The following is a 23,917-nucleotide window of genomic DNA, read 5'->3' on the forward strand; positions in this document are numbered from 1 at the left end:
GAAATGTGCTCCTCAATTCCCCTGTCAAATTTACTCAAAAATATTTCACTATAAATAGGCGCTACTGATGAGCCTACACATATTTGAGATCGCTGAATGAAATGCTAACTTTCCCACAAAACAAAAGTAGATCCTAAATAAAACTACAGCAGCCCCAGGAATGATTCTACGTTGACACGTGTTTTTTCGCAAAATTTCATTTTGTCATTTTGGATAGTATTGCAGTCCTTTACGGACAGCATCACTTTCTAGTGATGTATGTCGTAGAACAAATCTTGAATGTCAATGGTGATTGATTGATTGAATGATATGTAGGGTTTAACGTTCCAAAACCACCATATGATTATGAGAGACAGCGTAGTGAAGGGCTCCGGAAATTTTGACCACCTGGGGTTCTTTAACGTGCATCCAAATCTGAGCTTACGGGCACACAAAATTTCCGCCTCCATCGAAAATGCAGCTGCCGCAGTGAATTTTAATACTGAAAAAAATTGCCAATTGCATAGCATTTTTAGACGATAAAAGTCATTCACAGGAAGGCCTTACAAGTTTCTCTGAGCATAAATAGACACCGCTTTTCGCCAGGTATTCCTTTTAAAAACAATATCCCTAAACAGTAAATTGTGCGCGTGGGCCTATTCTTAGTTAAATATTTTTGAGTAAGTTTGACTTGATAATTGAGGAGAACATTTCTGAAATTGTTAAACATGCATGTCTTCAAGTATGTGGATGAATTCCTGATATTCACACATGCTATTGATCCTTCCCGAGAGGTGGTGGGCGTGTTAAAGATGATTAAAAAAAGTAGCATGGGCCTTCAGTTCACTACCGAGGAGCCTAAAAATAACGAGTTGCAATTCTTTGATATAAATTGGAACTTTTTAGGGAACACACTTGGTTGTGTTATCAACGAATAAGTGCCAAGCCAGTGCTGCATTACGCGTCTGGGCAATCCAAGTTGGTAAAGAGGGGGATCGTGAAGTTTTGAATTATGTCAGCTTTGCAAAAATCGTGTGGGCATCTAATCAATGAAACATTCAGGAGTCAGGTGGGAAAATTCTAGAAAGCAGTTTACCCGAAAGAGTGACTTTTCTCAGTGTGCACGGTCCTAGCCAGAGAAATAAAGGGCAAAAAACTATGATCCAGTTGAGAGACAAAGAAGCCAGAGAAAATGGTGCACAAGTTGGCACACAACTTAAAGAACGTTGGAAATAGATACAGCGTTGACGTGCAGTTGTCGGCAAAAACCAAACTAGCAAGCTTGTGTCCACGCGTTAATAAGCCCATAGGTTCGAAAGCTTCCTCCATAAAACACAGAAACATGTTCATGAAGTGCGTAATGGGAGTAGTATACATAACGCCCTTTTCTTGCGGAAAAGTCTACATAGGCCAGTCAGGAAGATGCGTGAACGACCGCCTTAGAGAACATCGCGCATCCGCAAAGGCATCAGGCAACGGTCATCTTGCAGATCACTGTAAAAACTGCTGATGTTATTCTGTGTTTAGAGAAACAGAAATACTATTTCGACAGAAGAATCAGCTAACACGCGAGATCGTGGAATCTTACCACATCCAAACGAGGGGACATGGCTGTGTTAGCCAAGCTACGATTGTGCTGCATGATAAAGAGTGTGCGTATCTCGACACCTAGTAGTTGTAAAATATATCATTTGTCACGTAATATGTACAATTTTTGTAACCCTGACAAGAGGGGTTCCTGTTGCATCCTGTTCTGATGCACATGTGCGAAATATCATGTATCCACCTTAAATACATTTTTTTAATAATAAACCTTCAGTTGTGAGAGCAAGCGCTGTCCTTGTCAGCATCTTCTGTCCGTCCGTTTTTTAGTGCGCTTCAACATGATTTTCAATTGTGAATGTAATCCATATAGCGCAACTTGCCATCTTGCTGTTTCATGAACCTACTTCAACGCTTTTGCACAACAGGCTCTGTCCACCTTTCAAGACGGATCACAAAGGCTATCGTGAATGAAGACTTTGAAAACGACGTTGTCACGTGCGTAACCTCGATGCCAGAGCTCAGCATCGGACAGGCTGCCGATCAGTGCGGTTGCGGCTTCGGAACAGTCACAAATGTTTTGAGAAAGCACAAGTTCTTTCCATGTCAAATTTACCTTCACCAGGTCCTAATTCAGGTGGATTTCGAAAGGCGGATTGACTTCTGCAATTGGGGCCTCATCCAATCTGGTCACGAAAATGACTTTTTGCACACAATAATTTTGACTGATAAAGCTCGGTTTTGCCTATTGGAAGTGTTATTGTTCACAACACCTATTATTGAACATAAGAAAACCCACACTGGATGTGACAGTAGAAGCATCAAGTTCACTGTAGTGTGAATGTGTGGTGCGGCATACTTGGGGACAGGATCATCGTACCGCACTTTTTTGAGAACAACTTGAATGAAAAGATCTCCACAGAAGCGTTTTATGTGTTGTCGTTCATGACCTTGCCTGAAGTCTTCCCCTGAATGACCTGCGCCATGTATGGTTTTAGCACGAAGAAGCACCGCCGCAATTTTCCACCAGGGCAAATAACTGGTTAGACCGGCGTTTTTCTACAACAGCGCGCAGGCACGACGTTTTCACCTCCAAGATCTCCTGACCTTTCTTCACTCGACTTTTTCCTTTGGGGCTACGTCAAACATCGAGCTTACGCAACAGAGCCCAGCGATCTTAATGACAAGCGGGACGGAATAACATCTGTCGTTTCGATTATTCCTGTAAAAGTTGTACGTCGAGTGATCGAGTTAACGCAGAGCGGTTCGCGCTTTGCGATGCTGACGAAGGCAGACATTTTGAACAATTTTGGGGACATTGACATTTCCAGATGTGATGAGTTTTGATGAGATTTGTGCATGGCCGAAATAAGCTTACGTAGCAGCAGAAAATATTTGTTAGCAAGGATAAAACTATTTCCATTATTATTGGTAGAGTTGTTGCTCGTGATCTAATAAAAGTTACAGTAGTCGGACGTCAACAGTCACGCTATTCGCGAAGCCCAGGGAACGACCCCACGCGCTTCTCTAGTCATTGTTACGCACGCGCACTGGCATCCAGATTCGCCGCTCGCACCATTAACTCGGCATGGTATCTGCCACTATTGTTAGAGGCTCTGCAGTTGCGTGGTATGACACTGGTTGCAAGGCTTCTTCGCTTTTAGATTTCGATGACCGAGAGAGCAAGGCTAACTGTTATCAATTATACCTATGCCTCCACCTTCTTCACACAATAAACAGCACACACTACAGATGCGTCGCTTTAGGGACCAGCTTTGCGCTGACCCTCACACTCTTGCATGCGTGATCATGAGAAAGATAATTAAAATTTGAAGCCGAATAACTCGGACCACACGCGTGCTAGCAAAATCTTCCAACTGAAACTTTATACAAACACCCCTCCCGCAGTTTCTAATATAAACATGCCAAATCACAGCAGGCAGTAAAAGTTCATTATTAAATTTTTGGTGATTGGGCTTCTGACAGCAATATATACATAATCTATATTTCTGTCCCCCTGGCTGCTTAACGTATTTGCACAAATGGTTCTAACTTGCCTTTGAGCGCCTAATTTTTAAAAAATCATAAAGCTTAACTTTGAACACCCGGTACTTGAGATCGCAAAATTAAGAAATCACAGTTCAGTGTATTTCAAACAAAAAAAAAAACTCTATGTCTGCCTGGTGAAACTTAGATTGTGCTGATGATTTCAGACGCCGAAAAGCTGCATGGAGAATACTCTTCACCAACCAAATTTCTAATGATTGGAGGAATTATATGTATGCTAAAGCTATGGTAAAGAGAACAGTATTACAAGCGAAGACTATCATGAAGGAAAACGTTACAGTTATCTACACAAAAATGGTAACAAAAGTCTCTCTTTAGACTTTTTCATAATCTTGGGGCCATTGCAGTGCCCGTAAGCCTTGACTCACTCATTGTTTCCCCAAAGGAATCAGAAAATATATTACCGGAAATCGCATTATGCCTGGACAATAGATTTTCAAATACAAATAAAGGTGGTAGAACTTTCACACGGGAGTAGCTTTGCTGAAGTAACTACGGAAGAACTTGCACACGTCGTACGTCTTCTGCCGAACACAGCTACAGGAACTGATGGCGTCTCCTTAAGAACGGTCAAAACATTATTCGACATCTCTCCACAAGATCATAGCAACGTTGTCAACGCCTCATTCAGAAATAGTGGAGTACCTTCTAACTGCAGACTTGCAAGAATCATCTTGCTTCTTGATTGATTGATATGTGGGGTTTAACGTCCCAAAACCACTATATGATTATGAGAGACGCCGTAGTGGAGGGCTCCGGAAATTTAGACCGCCTGGGGTTCTTTAACGTGCACCCATATCTGAGCACCTTGCTTCTTAATCATCTTGCTTTTTAAAAAACAACGAATTACGAATGGAGGTTGACAAGATTAGGCCAATTGCTTTAACAGCACATGTGATTAAGTTAGTAGAAAAAATACTACATATACCAATTATGAAGTTTACACCAGATAATTCAATACTAAGCTCGTGCCAGATTGCATTTAGAGCAGGATACTCAATATTGTGTGGGCATGTCGATGTAGAGGCTTGTATGAAGCTTGCTGGCAGAAACGGCAGTATGCGTCTTTAGTAACCCTTGATCTCGGCAAGCCATATGATAGTGCAGCTCATGTTATTCTCATTATTGTCCTAATGAACGAATTTCTAGAAACATATTACCAAATCAATGCATGAATCTTGAACCGACAGACAATTTTAATGCTTCCAGCGGGATGTATCTACAATTAGGTATAGACAAACGAGAGATGTTCCTCGGGGATCAGTTTTGCCACCAGTTTTATTCAACATCTTGCTAAGTTCAATACCACTGTGCGATAAGGTACAAGTATGTGTATATGCAGATGACATTGCACTTTTCGCGTCTGACTGCGATATTCATAAGCCTGATTGAAAATATTCATATGAAACTAAACGTTACAGAATGTGCTGTATTAGTTTTTGTTTATAATTGCCAGTAATATTTTCCTTTATTATCATCACGAAGGAAGTCCCCAAGTTGCCTGTAATAAATACCTGCGTATACTGTACGGTAAAAAAAATTGAGCTAGGCTATTCACAATGAAAAAATTGAACATGAAGGCTACACGCTACAGCTGAAAACATTTTGCATCAAGAAGTTCGTTTACCCATTTTCGCTTTCGGATTCCGTATTACAACAGTTAAAACATATTAAAAAACTCTAACTTCACTTTAAGAAGACAACAGTTCGTAGTTCTTGCCAAACCCAATATTTTGATCAATGAGCACTTATTTGGTGTATACAAGCCTCGAGTGCTGTTTGTTCAAGCCTGACAAGATGCCTTCGATGTTAATATATTCGAGATAATTCTATCAAACAGACCCATCTGAAACATGCAAATAGAATTCAATGATGTCTTTTCCCCGAGAATTCTAAACATTTCCCCACTTATTAGAAGAACACCTGTCTCAATTATGAACGAATATTGTAATTGCAATGGATGCATCTATGAGCGACGAGAAGGCAGGTGGGGGCATTTTTTACCACTGATGACCCTTGTCATTTCGATTACAATTTCAAGATTATAAAACTGTGTTTGAAGATGAATGAACGGCAATTATCCTAGGTCTTCGAAAACTTCCGGCGACTCATTCGACAGCTATGATAGTGACTGACTTGTTATCCGTTTTTTTATTGTTATCATTATTGGCAGAATTGGCCATGCTGAATACATACATATCATTGATCCCAGCGAACATCTGTCTAGTGTGACAGATATTGGCACCAGGTCAATGTAGTATATTTATAGCTGAGATGCATGGCGGAGATGCGCGAGCATCCCTTGATGATGCGATTGTGCCAGTTATGCCTCTTACAGTCATGTTATTGCAGTGACGTTCAAAAAAATATATTTTCTTTAGAATTCATCAAAGCTTGGTACACCGAATTGGGAATTCTCGCACTTGCGCTTAGCATGAAACAATAACTTGTGTCCGAAACGTAAACTGGAAGTCTCCGTAACAACAAAAAAAAAGAAAGATGTGATATACCACTGCCTAGGTTCGCTTAAACAGATCTGGCCTGGTGCCGTTACCTCGGTGTTCTAGCTGAAATGAACCTCGAAATATTTACCCCCTTCTACTCCACTCACACGCCATCATTTGAAAATTAAAGAAAGCAATGTTTTGAGTTCTTATTTAAAAATTAGGAATTCCTCATAACACTCCGAATATTCGGTTCTTTGGGGCTGCTTTACTGAAATTCCGCGATAGGAACGTCAGTGCGGCCCCCTGCGAAGTTTTCTATGACACAAGAAGGCTATATATATATATATATATATATATATATATATATACCTCACTGTGTCACTGATCAACTTTTTCCAAACTAAGCCAAAATTAGACATTTCATTACTACATGGCACTTTTTCTATACCAAAGAATTAGCATTATGACTAGGTCTAAGTTATTTGAAAACTTTTATCATTTTTCTTCTGTTTGTGTTATAAATATCAAATTCATTGAAAAATTATTACTTTTACTTTTACCCTACATAATCCTTAATTGATCACATACATTATCCACCAGCTTCATGGCCAATCCCCCTTTGTGGGTAAGAGTTAAAATAGAGGAACAAGCAACCAAGTTTCGCATGATGGAGCACAAGCTGACGACAGCTTAAAGCGCTCTGCTGTGAAAGCTAGCCGTTAAATCTATTGTTGTTAAAGAAGCATCTACACATTCATAATGCAAAGTAAATAAAAGATGCTACTGTTTCTTCTTTGGCACTGGTATTGCTTTCAATCTATATAACTCTACACGAGCATCACCTAGTACTCACTGTATTTCCAGGGCTCTCCACACGTGCGATAAGCTTCAGAGTGCGTTGGGTCCATTGTGTAACACACGCCAGTCTTGTAGTAGGAATACTCGATGTACCACCTGAAGAAAAACAGTACCATGGCTCTGCATCAGCTGAGGTTTTGGTCGCACAGACACTCCTCATATAAATTCGCAGGTGTACCTGTGCTTACAGCAACAACACGCTGTGCATATGGGCTTAAAATGCCGCTCATAATCTGTATATTGAAAATTACTGATCGGACATCATGGATGTTGTTATCAATGGTATGTGGTAGGTATTTTCCCCTTCTTTTTTTTTTCTTTTTTGTTCGCTCTGCTGCACTTCATTTGTAACTGAATGATTGATTGATATGTAGGGTTTAACGTCCCAAAACCACCATATGAATATGAGAGACGCTGTAGTAAAGGTCCGGAAATTTCGACCGCCTGGGGTTCTTTAACGTGCATCCAAATCTGAGCACACGGGCCTACATTTCCGCCTCCGTCGGAAATGCAGCCGCCGCAGCCGGCATTCGATCCCGCGACCTGCGGGTCAGTAGCCGAGTATATAGCCACTAGACCACCGTGGCGGTGCGCTTCGTATGTAACTGACTGAATCAATCATACATTATCTTTTTCCCCTGCTTACTGTGATATAACCTGTTCATTATCGCTAATATTTTCGTCATTCCTTTATGCAACTTTTGTTCTATTGTATGGTTGCACGACTGCATGTACCACAATATTTATAACCCTCTAAACTACTTCTGTAATCATTTCTACTAGTAGTTAGTCGCGCTGTGGTCGTCTAGGGGATAAGGTGCTCGGCTGCTGACCCTCACGTCGCGGGATCCAATCTCGGTGGCACCGGCTGCGTTTCCTATGGAGGCGGAAATGTTGTAGGCCTATGTGCTCCAATTTGGGTGCAGGGTAAAGAAGTCCAGGTGGTCGAAATTTGCGAAACCCTCCACTACGGTGTCTCACATAATCATATGGTGGTTTTGGGAGGTTCAATCCTACATACCAATCAATCTTCTAGTAGTGATAGTATAAAAAAAATTGGCAGATCCCACGTACAGTGGGAATCGATGGTATGCGAAGCACGAATGAGGAAGGTTGATATGACACTTTCAAATCAGGACAATGTTAAGAGGTGCAGGTAAATGATGCCGTACACGACTTCGTGTATGATTATCGTGTTTAAATGTGTCGTTTACCTTCGTCATCTATTCACGTCACGTGATGATAAATTTAGTATAGAGCTAGCGAAAGGGCCGCGAGCACGCTATAGATGCAGTATGTTGTAATGTTCGTACAAGACATGCGTCTCATGATTATCATAATTGCACCAGTCATATACCTTCATCATCCATTAACGTCACATAACACCAAATTTTGTATATGTGGATCTACCGAAACAGCCTCGTGCATCATGAAGGGCCCAATATACTGTGACGTAACGTTGATGCACGCAAACGCAGGGCACACAGAAGCTACGTTAGCAAAATGCGAGCACTCTATTGTCTAACGCCAAGCGCGACCGGCACGACCAGCGTTTGTCATTGTTGGCCGACGGCAACCGGCGCCACATGCAACATGCTTCATTTGGCGTCAATGTGTTACCCAGACAGCACCCCCTCTGCCTGTGTTCGAGACGGAGAGACGTCGGATGCGCTGAAACGCGCATGCGTAAAAGCAACGCAGTGGGCGCCTGCGAATATATGGTAGAACCGGCGCCTCGCGCGACAACGCCGGCGTGACGCGACAAAACGAACGTCGGCACGCACGCGCGCTGGCTCTCGTCGAAGTGTATTGGCCTATTGGCGTATGACACGCATCTCATGTTTATCATACTAGCACCATTCACATACCTTCGTCATCAATTGACGTCACGTAATGCCAAATTTGGCATATGTGAAGCTAGTGAAACGGCCGCAAGCGCATAATGAGTGTGGCATGCAGTCATATTGTTACATAACAAGCATGTCATGATTATCGTGTTTGGATGTGTCATTCACCTATGTCGCATGCACCTTTTGTAATACCGAATTTGGTATATGTGAAGCTAGCGAAACGGCCAGGAGAGCATCACGAGCGTAGCATGTAGTCATGTTGTTACATGACATGCATCTCATGTTTGTCATGTTTGCACCAGTCTCATACCTTCGTCAACCATTCACGTCCCGTAATACCAAATTTCGTATAAGGGAAGCAAGCGAAACGGCCGCCAGTGCATCATGAGCGTAGCATTCAGTCATGTTCTTACATGACACGAATCTCGTGATTATCCTGCTTGCACCAGTAAGATACCTTCATCATCCATTCACGTGCCGTAATACCAAGTTTGATATATGTGACGCTAGAGAGCGCATCATGAGCGTGGCATGTCATTTTGTTACATGACACGGATGTGATAATTTTCATCTTAGGGTCTGTCGCTTGTCTTCACCATGAAATCATGTCGTAGCATACCAATTTTGTAACATGCCAATTGAACGAAACCACCGCAAGAGCACCAACACGATAAAATGCAAATCAAAACATTCATGTTGTACATGTCATGATTCTCATGATATGAAAAGTCAAATGTGCTCGTCATATGTTATGTCATACCAAGTTTGGTATCGATACCATTACTCAAACGGCCGGGAGAGCTAAACGTCTTTGGCGGCTAGATGGATGGATGGATGGATGGATGGATGGATGGATGGATGGATGGATGGATGGATGGATGGATGGACGGACGGACGGACGGACGGACGGACGGATGGACGGACGGACGGATACGGTCAAAGTCGCCAAAGTTCGCTAAGAAATACTTCGCATTAAAAAAAGAGTAAACTGAAAAGACCTGCAGGTCCGTGGACCGCGCATTACATTTAGAGATAAGCGGACATGCCCTAATGAATGCAGAAAGTGGCGCATCTTTTTCAATAGGGCGAAATTGGGATTGATTGAAAAGAAAAAACATTGTGAACCACCACGCGGAAGGAAACCCCGTTAACCTGGTTGAAACAGGCGTCGACGCGGGTGCTAAAAGAACAGTTGACTTCGGCAAGTTCTGGCGGGCGAGATGGGTAATTGTGCGTGACGCTCATCGTCGGAAACTTCCCCGTCATCAGCGACTCCTTGCAAGTGGCGCAGACCGCGAATCAGACGGGTCCGCGACGCACTCCCATCAAATCACTTCGGTCTCCGTTTCCAACTGCTTGCGGACGAAACCAACGTTGGACAGATGGGCCCCGCCACGGTGGTTTAGTGGCTAAGGTACTCGTCTGCTGACCCGCAGGTCATGGGCTCGAATCCCAGCTACGGCGGCTAAATTTTACGCAGAGGCAAAAATATTGTAGGCTAGTGTGCTCAGATTTGGGTGCACGTAAAAAACCCCAGGTGGTCAAAATTTTCGAAGCCCTCCAGTACGGCGCCTCTCATAATCATATTGTGGTTTTGGGACGTTAGACCCCACATATCAATTAATTGGACAGGTGGTTGTGGAAGCGTAGGCGGTTGCACGCCCGGCCACTGTGACTAATGCTACGTTGGAGGACCTCTCGTCGGAAGCGGGCGTCAGCCCCAGCGTTGCTAGTGGCGTGCCGAACGCGATCGGCGTTGCGGCGGCGAGACGCCTACGAAATGGCCGGCGGAGCCCGGCACTTGCGAGTGGGCGCTTCGGTGGAGGCAGCGCGGCGCTTTCGAGACGTTGGCAACGTCGAGTATTCACCGGCGTTCGCAATTTGGCTGTCAGCGCTTGCGCTCGGGTTCCTTGACTCGCGTTTCTTTGTTTTTCACCACGCGCCGTCTCGAATGTGATCGGCGTGCTTGACTCGCACCTCGTTGTTGGTCTTCTACGGGTGTTGCGAAGGTTCGCAGAGCCATTCGCAAACGGGATCGGCTGTGCGAACCCTCGCAACGCCATCGGCAGCCGGGTTAGCCCAATTCGCTTCAGCGCATGTTTTGGCGGGTGAGAGAGCTTCGCTTTCCGCCGTCCTCCCTATAGCAGATAAATGAACCGGAAGAGTCTTCACTTGATGTGTGCTCGAACGTATCAAGCGGTGGAGAGTGGGAAGTGAGCGAGAGGTGACACGTGAAGAGCGCGGCAGGAGCGACGTCTCTACGCACTGCAAGGAAACGCCTGACATGAAACCCCTCGATCTGCGAAAGTAACGAGACTCTCCTCCGCGCACGCGTTTGGTCTTTGATTCTCCTCTCCGCCTTCGGCGCTCGGTGCACCCGGCGCCATTTTTCGCCGGGGCTTTTGTGGATGCGCTACCAAATTCAATGGAGGCGCGTGATTTTGTGGTACCTACGTAGCCCAGTAGTGCAGCGAATTTGGAAAAATGGTTATCATACAATCGAGAACAGTGGAATGAACGTTTATTAGAGGATTACTTTCTTCTGAAAACTTTGAAAATGTGGCATTACACTTGAAGCCGAGCTTCATGAACAGTTCCATGATGCAGGTGTTCTGTTATTCCGAGGAAAACACGTTTTACGCTTACGCAGCCCACCACAAACAGAACTTCACCCATCGCATTCACGGCTGCCACGTTTTCTGCTTGCTATACTTGCTATACACGCAGATACCTGTCAATCCAAACGACATCATGAAAACTGTGATCATAACCCCATTTGGCTTGTTCGACCTCCCCTTTATGAGTTTTGGCCTTAGGAATGCAGGGCAAACCTTCAGCGCTTCGTCGACGAGGTCGTTCATGGCCTCGACTTCTGCTTCGTCTATTTTGCCGACATATTGGTCTTCTCAAGTGACGCTGAAGAACACCTTGGGCACCTTCGTCTGTTGCTCCAACACTTCGACAACCACGCCTTCTCACCAACGTCCTGAAGAACGCGCTCGGCGCTTTCAGCGTTCATTTTTTTGGCCACAAAATTTTGCCAGATGGAACTCAACCCCTGCCTTAACGCATCTCTGACTTGCAAAAGTGAACCTAAACCCACCATCGCTAAAGACCTTCGCCGTTTCATTGGCATGCCGAACTTCTACGTTTCTTACCGCACGCCGCCGACTACTAGGCGTCCCTTCATGATGTCCTAGCTGGTATACGAGGAAACCAACTTGTCACGTGGACATCAACATTGGTGCAAAGTTTCAAGGAATGCAAGGCTGCTCTTCGCACCGCTACAATTCTGTTCCATTTCGGGCCTGATGCTGCCTTCGGACTTTTCACGGACGCCTCTGGTTTCGCCATCGGAGCGACCCTGATGCAACGCATGTACATCTGCCACCTCTTGGCATTCTTCTCTAGGAATCTCTCAGCTCAAAAAGTGAGCCTTTCAATGGTCAGTTACACCAATGAAACGACGACCGCTGCCCCTACAAGTTCGCCAGCTTACTACAGAGAACTTCTGGCAATATAGGAAGCAGTGCAGCACTTTTGCCACGTTCTAGAAGCACTGAAATACAACATCTATACCGACCACGAACCTCTAAAGTACGCCTTTTCTCACCGTCACGATAAACTCCCGCCTGTTCAGCAGAACCAACTGTAGTTCAATGCACAGTTCACCACCAGTTCACCACACGTCAGCGGGAAAGACAACGTGGTCACCGGCGCGCTTTCACGTAAAGCCACTAGCAGCTCGGTGCAGATAACAGCGCACGTCTTGCCGAGACTCTGACCACGGATGGCGAACTGCAGGAACGTTTAAAGGAGACGTCCTCACTACAGCTAAAAGAGGAAACCAGCTATAAGAAGCCGTATTAACTACCAGCCAGTGGGATTTGCAGCCAGGCAATGCTGATCACGAAGTCTTCTCGCTTCCTTTAGGTGAGTTCGAGTCTTGTAACCGACTTTACCTTATGCTTTTGGTGCAAATCCCGCAGAGCGATTTCTCTGTAAGTAGACATGGGTATTGATTTATGCACATACCGTCTTGGAATCGGTTGTTTCGTAGGATTAAGAAGACATGTTCGAACACATTCACCTCTGTGGCTCCAGCCGAAAACAGTCTGCCGTTTTTTGAGTGTGGGTAGTAGGCTTCTTGTTGTCCTGTTCTTCCTATCGCATCTCATTGTTCGCGCTGGAGATATTGAAACTAATCCAGGGCCGCATAAGGTTGATCAGCTACTAACGTTCGTGAAGGAGTTGGCGTCTTCAAGCGAGAAATTTCAGAAGGATGTAACAGGTAGGCTCAAGAATACGCAAGCAGGCATCACAGATGCAAAAAGACGGATATCCAGTCTAGAAAGAATGCCCAAAGATATAGACATCCTTCGGGAACGTGTTGCTTCTCTAACCTCTGCACTAGATTATGTAAAAGCTTCCCTCCAGAGCTCCACGTGCCGACGCTTGGCCAGTCCTTGAAGAAATCAAAACTCATCCCCGTAATACTGGCTCAAGACAGTTTGAACAAGCTAGTACTGTAGTAAACGATCTACGTAACCCGGTGAGACGAAATAGGCTGATATTCAAAGGAGTGCCTGAACAAGGAGGTGAAGAATGAGACGATACAGAAAAACCTATAAACGAGTTCGTTTTGCGTAACCATAGCCTTAACTTTGATGAACTTGAACGTGCACACAGATTAGGTCAACAAACACCCGGTAAAAATTGCCTAGTTGTTGTGAAATTCTTGAATTTCAACGACAAGAGCAACATCTTGCAAAATATATCAAAACTTAAAAATCTTGCATGTCTGTCCGCTTGGTTAAAAGAAGATTTCTCACGATGAATTCAACCTAATAGAAAAAGGCTTCGGGACCTCGCACGAGATTAACGTAAACCTAACGAAAAGTAGAGATTGCGGTTCGATAAACTGTTCTTGCGAAACAAACTGTATACCTATATTATCTCTAACAATCCGGTAGTCGCACTTTCGATGCGGGACGCGCCTGCGTCAACTATGGGACCCAAACAGCATTGTAGAAATAGAATCTTATCTTTGATCGTGTCAAACTTCAGAAGCACTTTTATTAAAAACAGGGCCACCTTTGTTGTTTTCTTGAGGGCTTCTGTGACGTCGTACTTGGTACAGACACATGGTTGTCCCCGGATGTGGCTAACTTTGAGCTATCATTTTCCTATAATTTCTTAGTCTTTAGAAAAGATGAAACGGCCTCTTTGGGTGGTGGTGTGTTAGTTGCTGTAAAGCCCACTTCCACGCTCACATAACTGAAACGGAAGCTAACATTAAAATATTATGGGTCGCACTACAGTTATCGTCATTTGTATTCTGTGCTGTCGGAGTATGTTACCGTTCGCCAAACTTTCCAGCCGACTTCAATGAAAAAACATAAAAGATTCACTCAGCCTCATACAATGCAGTTATCACCGGTCTCCTATTTTTCGGCAGGTGATTTTAATTACCGAGGCATAAACTGGATGAGGTGTACACCCGAAGGCGGCACAGGAAGCTCTGACTATCAGGAATTTCTTCATGTACTAGCCTTATTCAATTTGACATAAATGGTGCACTGCCGACTCGCGGTGATGCAATTTTAGACCTTGTATTGACTACTGAGCCCGATCATGTGCTTGTGAATGTTTTAAACATCAGTGATCACAAAGTGCTTCATTGACAATCTACTTCCGAATAAAAAAGCCAGAAAAGCCAAGGAAAACAATCCACAACTACACGCGGGCTAATGTTGATATGATTATAAATCACCTGTCACCTTTTTTTGGAATTTTCGCACACCTTGTTGCTGTGCGCAACTAACGAAAACTGGCATCTTGCACAGACGCAGCTAACCAAACTGAAAGAAAACCATATCCCAAAAATTGAAGTGACAGCGTCAACCCAGAGCGACTTCTTTAACTAGCATGTCAAACGCTGTATAAATAAGAAAAATGACTTTGCTCGAAAGCAAAACAGTCGTGCTCCGATAGTGATTGAGAGTTATGCCTTCAACAATCCAAGCAATGTAAAACAGAAATCAAAGCAGCCAAAGAGAAATTCTGCAATAATCATATAACAACGCTCTTAAAAAAACAAAAAAGTTTAGAAGGTAATTAACACCAAACCATCTTCATGACATGTGTCTATTTTCAAGGATAGCGTACTTCTTTCACCATCATGTGTTGCGGCAGAACTAAATGCTTTTTTGGTTCCGTATTCACAGACGAAAATCCCATTTCGTCTCACCTTAACATCGGAACTCTAGATTCAGTCATGGACGATTCAAATATTTCCCACCAATGTATTGAACGAGCTATTGAAAGGCTCCAAAACAATTCAGCACCCGGCCCAGACTGCATCGGCTCTAAAAGGCTAAAAATAACAGAGCCTGTAATTTCTCACATTTTCGCTTTTTTTTCGGCAATCTTTTGAAAGTGAAGCGTACCAGCCGCCCGTAAAATTGCCCACATCACTCCTATCTTTAAATCAAGTGACCCCTCTATGCTAAGTAACTATAAACTAATGTCACTAACGAGCATACCATGTAAACTTCTAGAGCACATTATATCATCTGCAGTTATGACATATCTAACTACGAACAAGTTCTTTCCAAGTCAGCATGGTTTCCAGCGCGGCTTTTCATGAGAAACTCAACTATTTGAACTAATAACCAATATTCACAAAGTGATACATAATGAAACACACATTCATGCTCTATTTATCAATTTCGCTAAAGGCTTCGACAAGGTCCCCCATAACCGCATAAATATGAAACTGAGCGCCCTCAACATCAACCTCAATATCTGTGAATGAATTGCTATTTTATTTTCTAATAGCTATCAGTCTGTTTCTGTTAATAATATCTTGTCTCAATTTGCAAACGTAAAATCGGGTGTTCCGCAAGGTACCGTGCTAGGGCCAATTCGATTCTTAATTTGCGTTAATAATATAAGTAACCAATTGCTATCCCCAATCAGGCTCTTTGTAGACGATTGTGTAGTTTACGGACAAATTACCAACTATATCATTGTAAGTGTGCTGCAGTCCTACAATAACCGAATCACCCACTGGTACTACCAATGACAAATGAAAATTAATGTTTCGAAAATGAAGTACACTCAATTTACGAGAACTACGAAACGTGAGCTGCATTCTTACATGAGAAACAATAGGCTAGTCGAAAATATGACCACAATAAATACCTTGGAGTTCATCTTGCACACAACCTCTAATAGAATGCTCATGATGAGGCAATAGCCAGTAAGACTTTAGGAGCTCTAAGATTCATTAAACAAAATTTGCACTTTGCGAACCAGTTCACCAAAGTTCTCGCATACACAACTTTAGTTCGCTCGAAAAAGGAATACGCCACCTTTATTTGGAATCCTAACCAGCAATACCTTATTCATAAAGTTGAGACCATTCAAAACAAAGCATCTCGCTTCATCACAGAAAAATATCCTCGACTATATAACATAACAGCTATTAAAATGTAGTTGAAATTACCTACTCTAAAAAAACGTAGGCTTATCGCACTGCTGTCTCATTTCCACAGACGTTGTTTCAATGAGTCACCTTTCTTTCATTCCCAGATTAAACCAGATCATCGCATTTTTTCACGTGTTGATCATGCTTACAAATTACAACCCATTTTTGCCCGTACTAACTTGTTTCGTGACTCACCATTGTCTCTTGCTCTTTATCATTGGAATAAACTACCAAGCGATCTTGTGACTGTGCGTGGTACGACACGTTTGTTAGCAAATTAAAGGAGATGTGGAATGGAGAACTATAACGTATTGTAGCTTTCTTTTGTTAAGTCTAGTACCAATGTTACATCAGTTATCGCACACCTCGTTTCATGTCTTACTGAGTGCTGCATTGCATTACTACGTCTTCTTTGATGCGAACGTTTGCTTTTTGCTTTTACCTTTCTTTATTTTTTTCGTGTTCTGTGTCAATATTGCTTTTGTGAACATAACCATGCTGTATTTTAACTACGCCTCCCCCCTCCCTATGTATTGCTCAAATCGGCCCTTAGGGTAAATGAATAAATGAATAGGTAAAAAGTCTCCATTTCAGGGTCAGCAAGAACAATCTGCTGCGACTTGTCGACAGGACGAAGCAGGCTTTATGTGCCCCTGTGCCATCGCCGAGATTTTTCAACCAGCTCCACAACCTCAGCCATCTCAGCATACGTGCCTCCGCACGCCTCGTGGCTGACCTATATTTCTGGTCCTCCATGCAGCGGGATAGTCGCACGTGGGCGCGCTCCTGTATTCACTGCCAATGCGCAAAAATCACCAGGCACGTCAGGTCCCCAATCAAGACAATCACTCAGGCCTCAGGTCGCTTCGAGCACGTCCACCTCGACATCATAAGATGATTTTTCCCAGCGGGACTCTACCGCTACTGCCTCACCGCCATCAACCAGTACACTCGATGACCCGAGACATGGCCCCTTGAGAGAATCAATGCGAAAGACGTAGCCTCGACCTTCTTCTCCGGCTGGATTGCCCATATCGGCACCCCCGCCGCATAACCACTGACCAAGGGCGACAGTTTCAGTCTCACCTATTCAGGCTACGGGGATTGACCATTAGGTTAACGCTTGAGGACCATCAGCTACCATCCCTGTGCCAACGGAATGATCAAGCGCTTCCACCGACAGTTCAAAGCCATCATTAGTTGCCACCCAGACTCAACCTGGCTCGAGGCCATTCCAGCTGTAATCTTCAGTCTTCGCGCCACCTTCAATCCGGGCATCCATGCTACACCAGCAGAGCTCGTCTATGAGGAACCATTCTGTGTGCCAGGCGAATTTTCCCCAGCTCTGCCATCAAGCACTACCGCGGCAGACAACACCGACTTCGTCACCAGACTCACACGCACCATCGCTGCCGTACGCGCGTCCCCTGCAGCCCACCATAGCAAGAGAGAGAGAGAGAGAGAGAGAGATAAAGATGCAAGGAATAGCAGGGAGGTTAACCAGACGCACATCCGGTTTGCTACCCTGCAAAGCCTAAACTTTTTCTGCTGAAAGAGCTGGCATCGTGCACGCATGCTTTCTTCCGTGACAGCACTGTCCGCTGGCCTTTCCAGCCACCATACAGTGGACCCTACCTAGTCATTCATCGTGGTGACAAGAACGTCACCTTGCGCCTGAACGGGAACGACGTCCACGTTTCGATTGACCGACTCAAGCCCGCATACATCGTGGCGAACGAACCGGGCAGCGCCACTCCTTCAACTGGCGTCCTTCCACAGACACCGACGTCACAGCCCGCTCCTTTCACGGCACGCTCTGGATGTCTGGTACGCCTCCCAGATTTCTACAGATCCTGAGGGTTCTGCACTCCATAGGGGGGAGGGGTGACGTGGCGACCACTGTGCATAGACCTGCGCAGCCTACGTCTTATCACTGATGAGCCTGGCGTGACACAGTCACTTGCTGCAACACGCTTCCAATAAAAAACAGCACCACGCAGTTTCACCGGAGGCTTTTGTCACCAGTGCTGGCACGAAATATGTCCTGACAAAATCGCAATGTGGCTTCCAAAAACATAAGTCTACAGAACTCGCCCTACTGGATAAAAAAATATATTCCACAACAGTTTGACCAAAACAATAAAGTGGTAGGAATTTTTTAAGATTTCACACAAGCGTTCGACCACATTTACCACGGCATTTTATTTTAAAAATTAAACCATTATGACAATCGCGGGCTCCCGTTCATGCTACTTAAAACTTATCTGGCGCATAGATGTCAATTTGTTTCAATAAGTGATTTAGTATCAGATAAAAACATATGAATTCAGGGGCACCTCAAGGAAGCATCCTTGGTCCTTTACTGTTAACTTTGTATATGAACGACATATTTCATATCTCCTCAGAAGTTAGGTTATTATATATGCATGTGAACCAAATATCTTTGTCACCTCAGCATCAGATGCTATTCTTTTAATTAAAGGTAAAGAGGCCTAACAGAAGTTAGGCGACTGGACAAGTAACAATAGGTTAAAAATAAATTCAACAAAAACCAACGTCGTAGTTTTTCATCCGAAAGGTCAACAAGTGACTTTGGACAGTAAAATTGTACTTAGAGGTTCAGATATAGAAATAGTTAATTCAGTGAAAGTTCTCGGGGTACATATCCCGAGTTCTTTGCAATGGGATGATCACATCAACAATATTCAAATAAAATTATTCCGGATAACTAGAATATTCAGCCGTATCTGGCACCTCATCCCCAGGCGAAGTTATTGATATACAAATCGCCATTTAGTTTTATCTTCAATATTGCTATTTGGTTAGGGGAACAACTACAGAAACACAGTCAACAAAATTACTGAAAATACAGAAAAAATACTAAGGCTGATAGACAACGTAACATTTCTATCACCTAGTCACCCTACAAGATAATCAATGTGACAAGATAATCAATGTAATAATCAAAATACAAGATAATCAATGTGAACGACTTATAAGAATGCAGACCGTTATGCGAGTACCGTCTCAGCTGCAACACCTCAAAATTTTCGTTTACTGAAATTGCGAATCTTTGCTTAAATGAAAAGGCGTGCGAAACAAGAAGAACAGAAATATGGAACGCTCCTTACTACCGTACTAATGATGGCTTTCAGATGCTCCCATGTATTCTTCCGAGAATTCTAAATAATTATATTACCAAACGTATATATGTGTCTCATTTAAGTGCCGCAGAATCAGCGGCTCTTTTTTATGTGCAAACCATGTAGTTATTTATAGGTGCAGAAGATCGCATCACGTCTCTTTCTTGTGTAAGCTATGTATAAAACACGTTTTCCAGTTCTATTTGTTTTTTCGCGACATGATCTTTACGGAAAGTAATGCGACAGTTTTAGAAAAGCAAAAGTATACTATATTGTGATGGCCTGTACGAAGTATATGATATTGTGATAACGTCGTGATGCCGTTCAGTTGCTGCCATTGTTCTCAAAGGGGGCAATGATCCCTCAAACCATCATTAAGGCTTTTCTCTCCGCCTCTTGTTATATTGTACTGTAACTAACCAAATAAATCTAATCAAATATAACCCAAGCTGCCAAGCTTGGTTTCATGATTGTTTCTCTAACCTTTCGAGCACAGTGGCGGCACGCGCGCCCATCTGCTGCTACCACATTAATAAACGACAGTTACGTTTTATGTCGTGCTCCATCCTTCATCGACTCCACACCCCACAACCTTGCACAGACAACTCGTAAGGGCGATAGGCCTGTAATTGGAGACTATGAATGGGTGCTTGCCCTGTTTTTCAATCGAAACAATAATGGCTTCTTTCTAGGCAGTGGGATCTCACCGGAAACCCAAATAGTGTTATACAGAGAAAGGAGAGAATTTTGAGTTTGAGAGGACAGATGTTTTAGCATTTTGCATACAACTTGGTCGGACCTGGAGCCGATTCGTTGCCGCAACTCGGCGGTGCCTGCCGCTCAGCTGAACGGATGGGTTCATTGTATGCCTCGTGTTTTTTTATAATTTCCGCTCTTGTTTCTGTTTTTCTATTGCTGTTTTGCATCATTGGAAGGCTTCAGATAGTGCGATGAGTTCGACACTTGTCCGAAGTAGGTGCCTAGGAAGTCTGCCTGGTCTTCCAAGCTGTCACCTTGTGTGTTTACTAGGAAAAGTGAATGTGGTTGTTTCCTGTTACCCTGCTGATTATGTTCAATACTTGGCCCTCATGTGTGTACAAATTGATGAATTCGGACTCTCTTTTCATGAAGCTTTTGTGATTCTGAGCGGCCGGAGGCTTTCAAAGCAGTCTCCATGCTTTGTTTTGCTTTTTACACGCGTTTCAGTCCTCGGAGCTCTACCACGACAAACGTCATTTTCAAGAGTGTGCTTGTTTGTAACATGCATTTTGCTGAAGCATCAATCAAAAACGTTGTGAAATATTCGACAGTATGGGCCGACGTTTGAAGTCCATATGTCAGTTAAACTTAAACAAGCAATGATGTAAAACTGTTCGCAGTAGGCTCTGTTGATGATCCATTTGGGAACTTGTGGTGGACATTCAGTTTATATAGGTGTACTCAAAACTACGAGAAAATGGTCACTTCCGTATGTATTACTGGTGACTTGATAAAGCAGTCGAGGCACAATCGATGGAGATACTATGCTTAGGTCTATGAAGGAGTAGGTATTGTATACGAGAATAATAGGTTGGTTCTTTACAATTCAGAAGACACGCCCTCGGCGAAAGAAGGAGCTGTTCACTGAGTCGACCTCACGGTCGTAACGATAGTCATTCCATAGCCTTCTATGTACATTCAAGTCTCTAAGGAGAAGGTAAAGTTCTAGAAGTTCTTCAATAACATATTGGAAATCGTGTTCTTGTAGCTGAAATTTTGGAGAAATGTATATAGTGTAAATTGTGATCAGTTTGTCGCAAAAGACACGTCAGGCAGCCACTGCCTCAAGGGATGATTAGAGTTGTAAATACGTGAACGCGATCTCTTGATTTACTTTAATGACTACACCTCCAGATAATCCTGGAATCATCACGGCCTTTTTGAAAAATAATGTAGTTACGTAAAAAGTTGGTGTGTTTTGGTTTAGACAGCGTTTCTTGAACACACAGCACTTTTAGTGAGTGTATGTGTAAAAGTTTCTGAACATCGTCAAGGTTCCTGAGTAGGCCCCAGGCGTTTCATTGTATATCTTGTGTTTTCAGGGTGAAAGTAAAGTAGTGCTGTGTGTACCAAAAGGGAAGGGCTGTTCGAGCAGGAAGTTCGATTTCTTTGTTAATTTCTTCCTTTCTTTCTGTGCCAGTACAGAAAATGGAGCGAAGGCAAAAGGCTAAACGCCTGACTAAGGGCCTTTGCTCCAAATGCAGTGAGGCAGGCAGGCTGTCATAAGAATTTTGCAGGATACAGATGGAAAAAAACAAAAATATACAAAAATACAAAAGGTACATGTGCGAATACTGTAACACATACAACAGTAATAAAGTGTTATTTCTATTAAGCAAAGATATACATCACAATCGTAATGTTTTATATACGAATTACACATTAGTTGCGATTTCTCATCGCTTCTGCAAAAGATATACAAAAATAACAATATACAAAGGGAAGCCTAGGAAAAATAATACACACAAAAAAGCATCAGATACTACTTGGGCAAAGAGGAAACATAGAACGATAGTCAAGAAAGTTCAATGTTGTTTTGAATCAGTACTATCCTGATCGTATCCATAGAAACTGTACCATTTATATCTAGGAGGCCGTCGATTTTGTTTAAAAACGTGGGAATCTAAAAAGATGAGTGTTGTCGTTCGTAGATCGTTCGAGTCTTAGGAGTCTTTCTAGCGTAAGTACGAAAATCGTACAGAAAACCACGAGAATCCAGCGAATAATAGAGTCTATTGTGTTTTATATACTGAAATAACATCACATGGTAAATCTGGCTTTCTCTGAGCATGCGATATTTTGAAAATAGCGGTTCTGTCCACAAGTCACGTATAGGGCCACAAAAATCTTTCAAGATTTTCAGAACCCTCTTTTGTAGAATAAACAATTTAGAATAGTTCGTTAGTGTTGCAGCCCCCACACAAGCGCGCAGTGAGAAAGTCATGAGTAGAAGTGAGTATAATAAAGAATTTTTTCAGCCACAGTGGTATGAAGGAATTTGACCTGTATAGGCAGCCAACACTTTTACTTAGTTCTGACTTTAACTTTGCTATATGCTCATTCCAAGATAGGCCTTCTTGAAACCAGACTTCTAGGAACTTCTGACTGTTAACTAGTTCTAATATGTGGCCCTGGTAGGTAATAGCCATATTAAAATTTCTTGGTTTATTCACGGGGGCAGACATGATGTACTTGGTCTCACTTGCGTTTAAGCACAACTTATTAAGTTCTAACAACGATGAGGCTCGATTAAAAAAAAACATTAGTGTTCCCTTCAAAGTCGACAAGTGAAGAACCCTACAAAACTGTTTGTGTCGTCCACGTACATTACTAGTTTGGGGCAATCTGGAATGTGGCAAAGATCATTTATATAAATTAAAAATAGGAGGGGACCCAGAATGGATCCCTGCGGCACTTTTTTCTCGACCACGACGTAATCTGATTGTACGTTATTTATGCTCAAAAATTGGTATCGATTTGCTAAATAGCTTTTCAATATGTCGTGTGAAATTCCCCGTATACCACATGAGCTTAATTTATGCAAGAGGATGCCATGACACACGGTATCAAACGCTTTACGCAGATCTATGAACAGCCCTACTGTGTATATTCTTTTCTCTAAAATCCCTACTATGTGATCTTTTATTTGAAGTAATACAAGCTCTGCAGACTTTTTTTTTTTGGAAGCCAAATTGCGCATTATGTATAACACTGTATTTATCAAAAAAAGCCTGGAGCCGCTTGTTTAATGTAGTTTCGTAAATTTTCAATAGAACAGGTAGCACTGATATGGGCCGATAGTTGGTCATGTGTTTCGAATGGCCACCTTTAAGAATAAGACATACGCGAACAATTTTCAGCTTGTCTGGGAAAATGCCCATGGGGAAAGAAACATTGATATTATACGCTAAGGGAGCAAATAACACATCGGCCACGTATTTTATTGGCACAGGTTTTATTTCGTCGTACCCTGCTCCACATTTGTTTTTCATTTTCCTAATACTTTTTTTAACTTCGGTGCTTGGGACAAGGGTTAACAGAATTGTATTGGGAATGTTTCACTATACCCTGAAAATTTAAATTCAGAGAACATTCCTTGGTGTAGAGAGTTCAGCTTTCCTTGCTCAACCCTCTCTACTTACGGTCTCCTGGTTCTGCGTTTGTTTGAAACGTTATCTTCTCAAATGCAAAGCATTTCTTAGCGAACTTTGCTAGCTTTGACCGTATCTATCTATCTATCTATCTATCTATCTATCTATCTATCTATCTATCTATCTATCTATCTATCTATCTATCTATCTATCTATCTATCTATCTATCTATCTATCTATCTATCTATCTACCTTGCCCCTTGCGACTTTTAGCTCTCCTGACTGTTTCAATTATGGTATGATACCAAACTTCGTATGGCATAACGTTACTGTATGACGAGTGTAAGTGACAAGTCTTATAATGAAAATCAGGACATGTATGTCATGAAAGTCATGATTTATATTTCAT

At 42.8% G+C, this 23,917-nt stretch overlaps 2 protein-coding genes across 28 annotated transcripts in view; one reads left to right on the forward strand and one right to left on the reverse strand.

The window, feature by feature from the left end:
- The window catches only part of LOC119173303 (uncharacterized), a 509,098-nt gene that overhangs the window by 184,880 nt on the left and 300,301 nt on the right, over positions 1-23,917 (reverse strand). For all 27 annotated transcript variants that reach the window (XR_012895517.1, XR_012895516.1, XR_012895522.1 and 24 more), the window contains one exon: positions 6,889-6,989. Coding sequence is in view for 6 of the 27 variants with exons in the window: in XM_075896271.1 (XP_075752386.1) it covers positions 6,889-6,989 (101 nt within the window). In the remaining 21 variants the exon portion in view is untranslated. The remainder of the gene's footprint in view (positions 1-6,888; positions 6,990-23,917) is intronic.
- The window catches only part of LOC142818054 (uncharacterized), an 81,512-nt gene that overhangs the window by 45,723 nt on the left and 11,872 nt on the right, over positions 1-23,917 (forward strand). The gene's annotated exons all lie outside the window — the stretch shown is intronic.

The sequence above is a fragment of the Rhipicephalus microplus genome, chromosome 5 (assembly GCF_043290135.1).
Source record: "Rhipicephalus microplus isolate Deutch F79 chromosome 5, USDA_Rmic, whole genome shotgun sequence".
Taxonomy (NCBI): domain Eukaryota; kingdom Metazoa; phylum Arthropoda; class Arachnida; order Ixodida; family Ixodidae; genus Rhipicephalus; species Rhipicephalus microplus.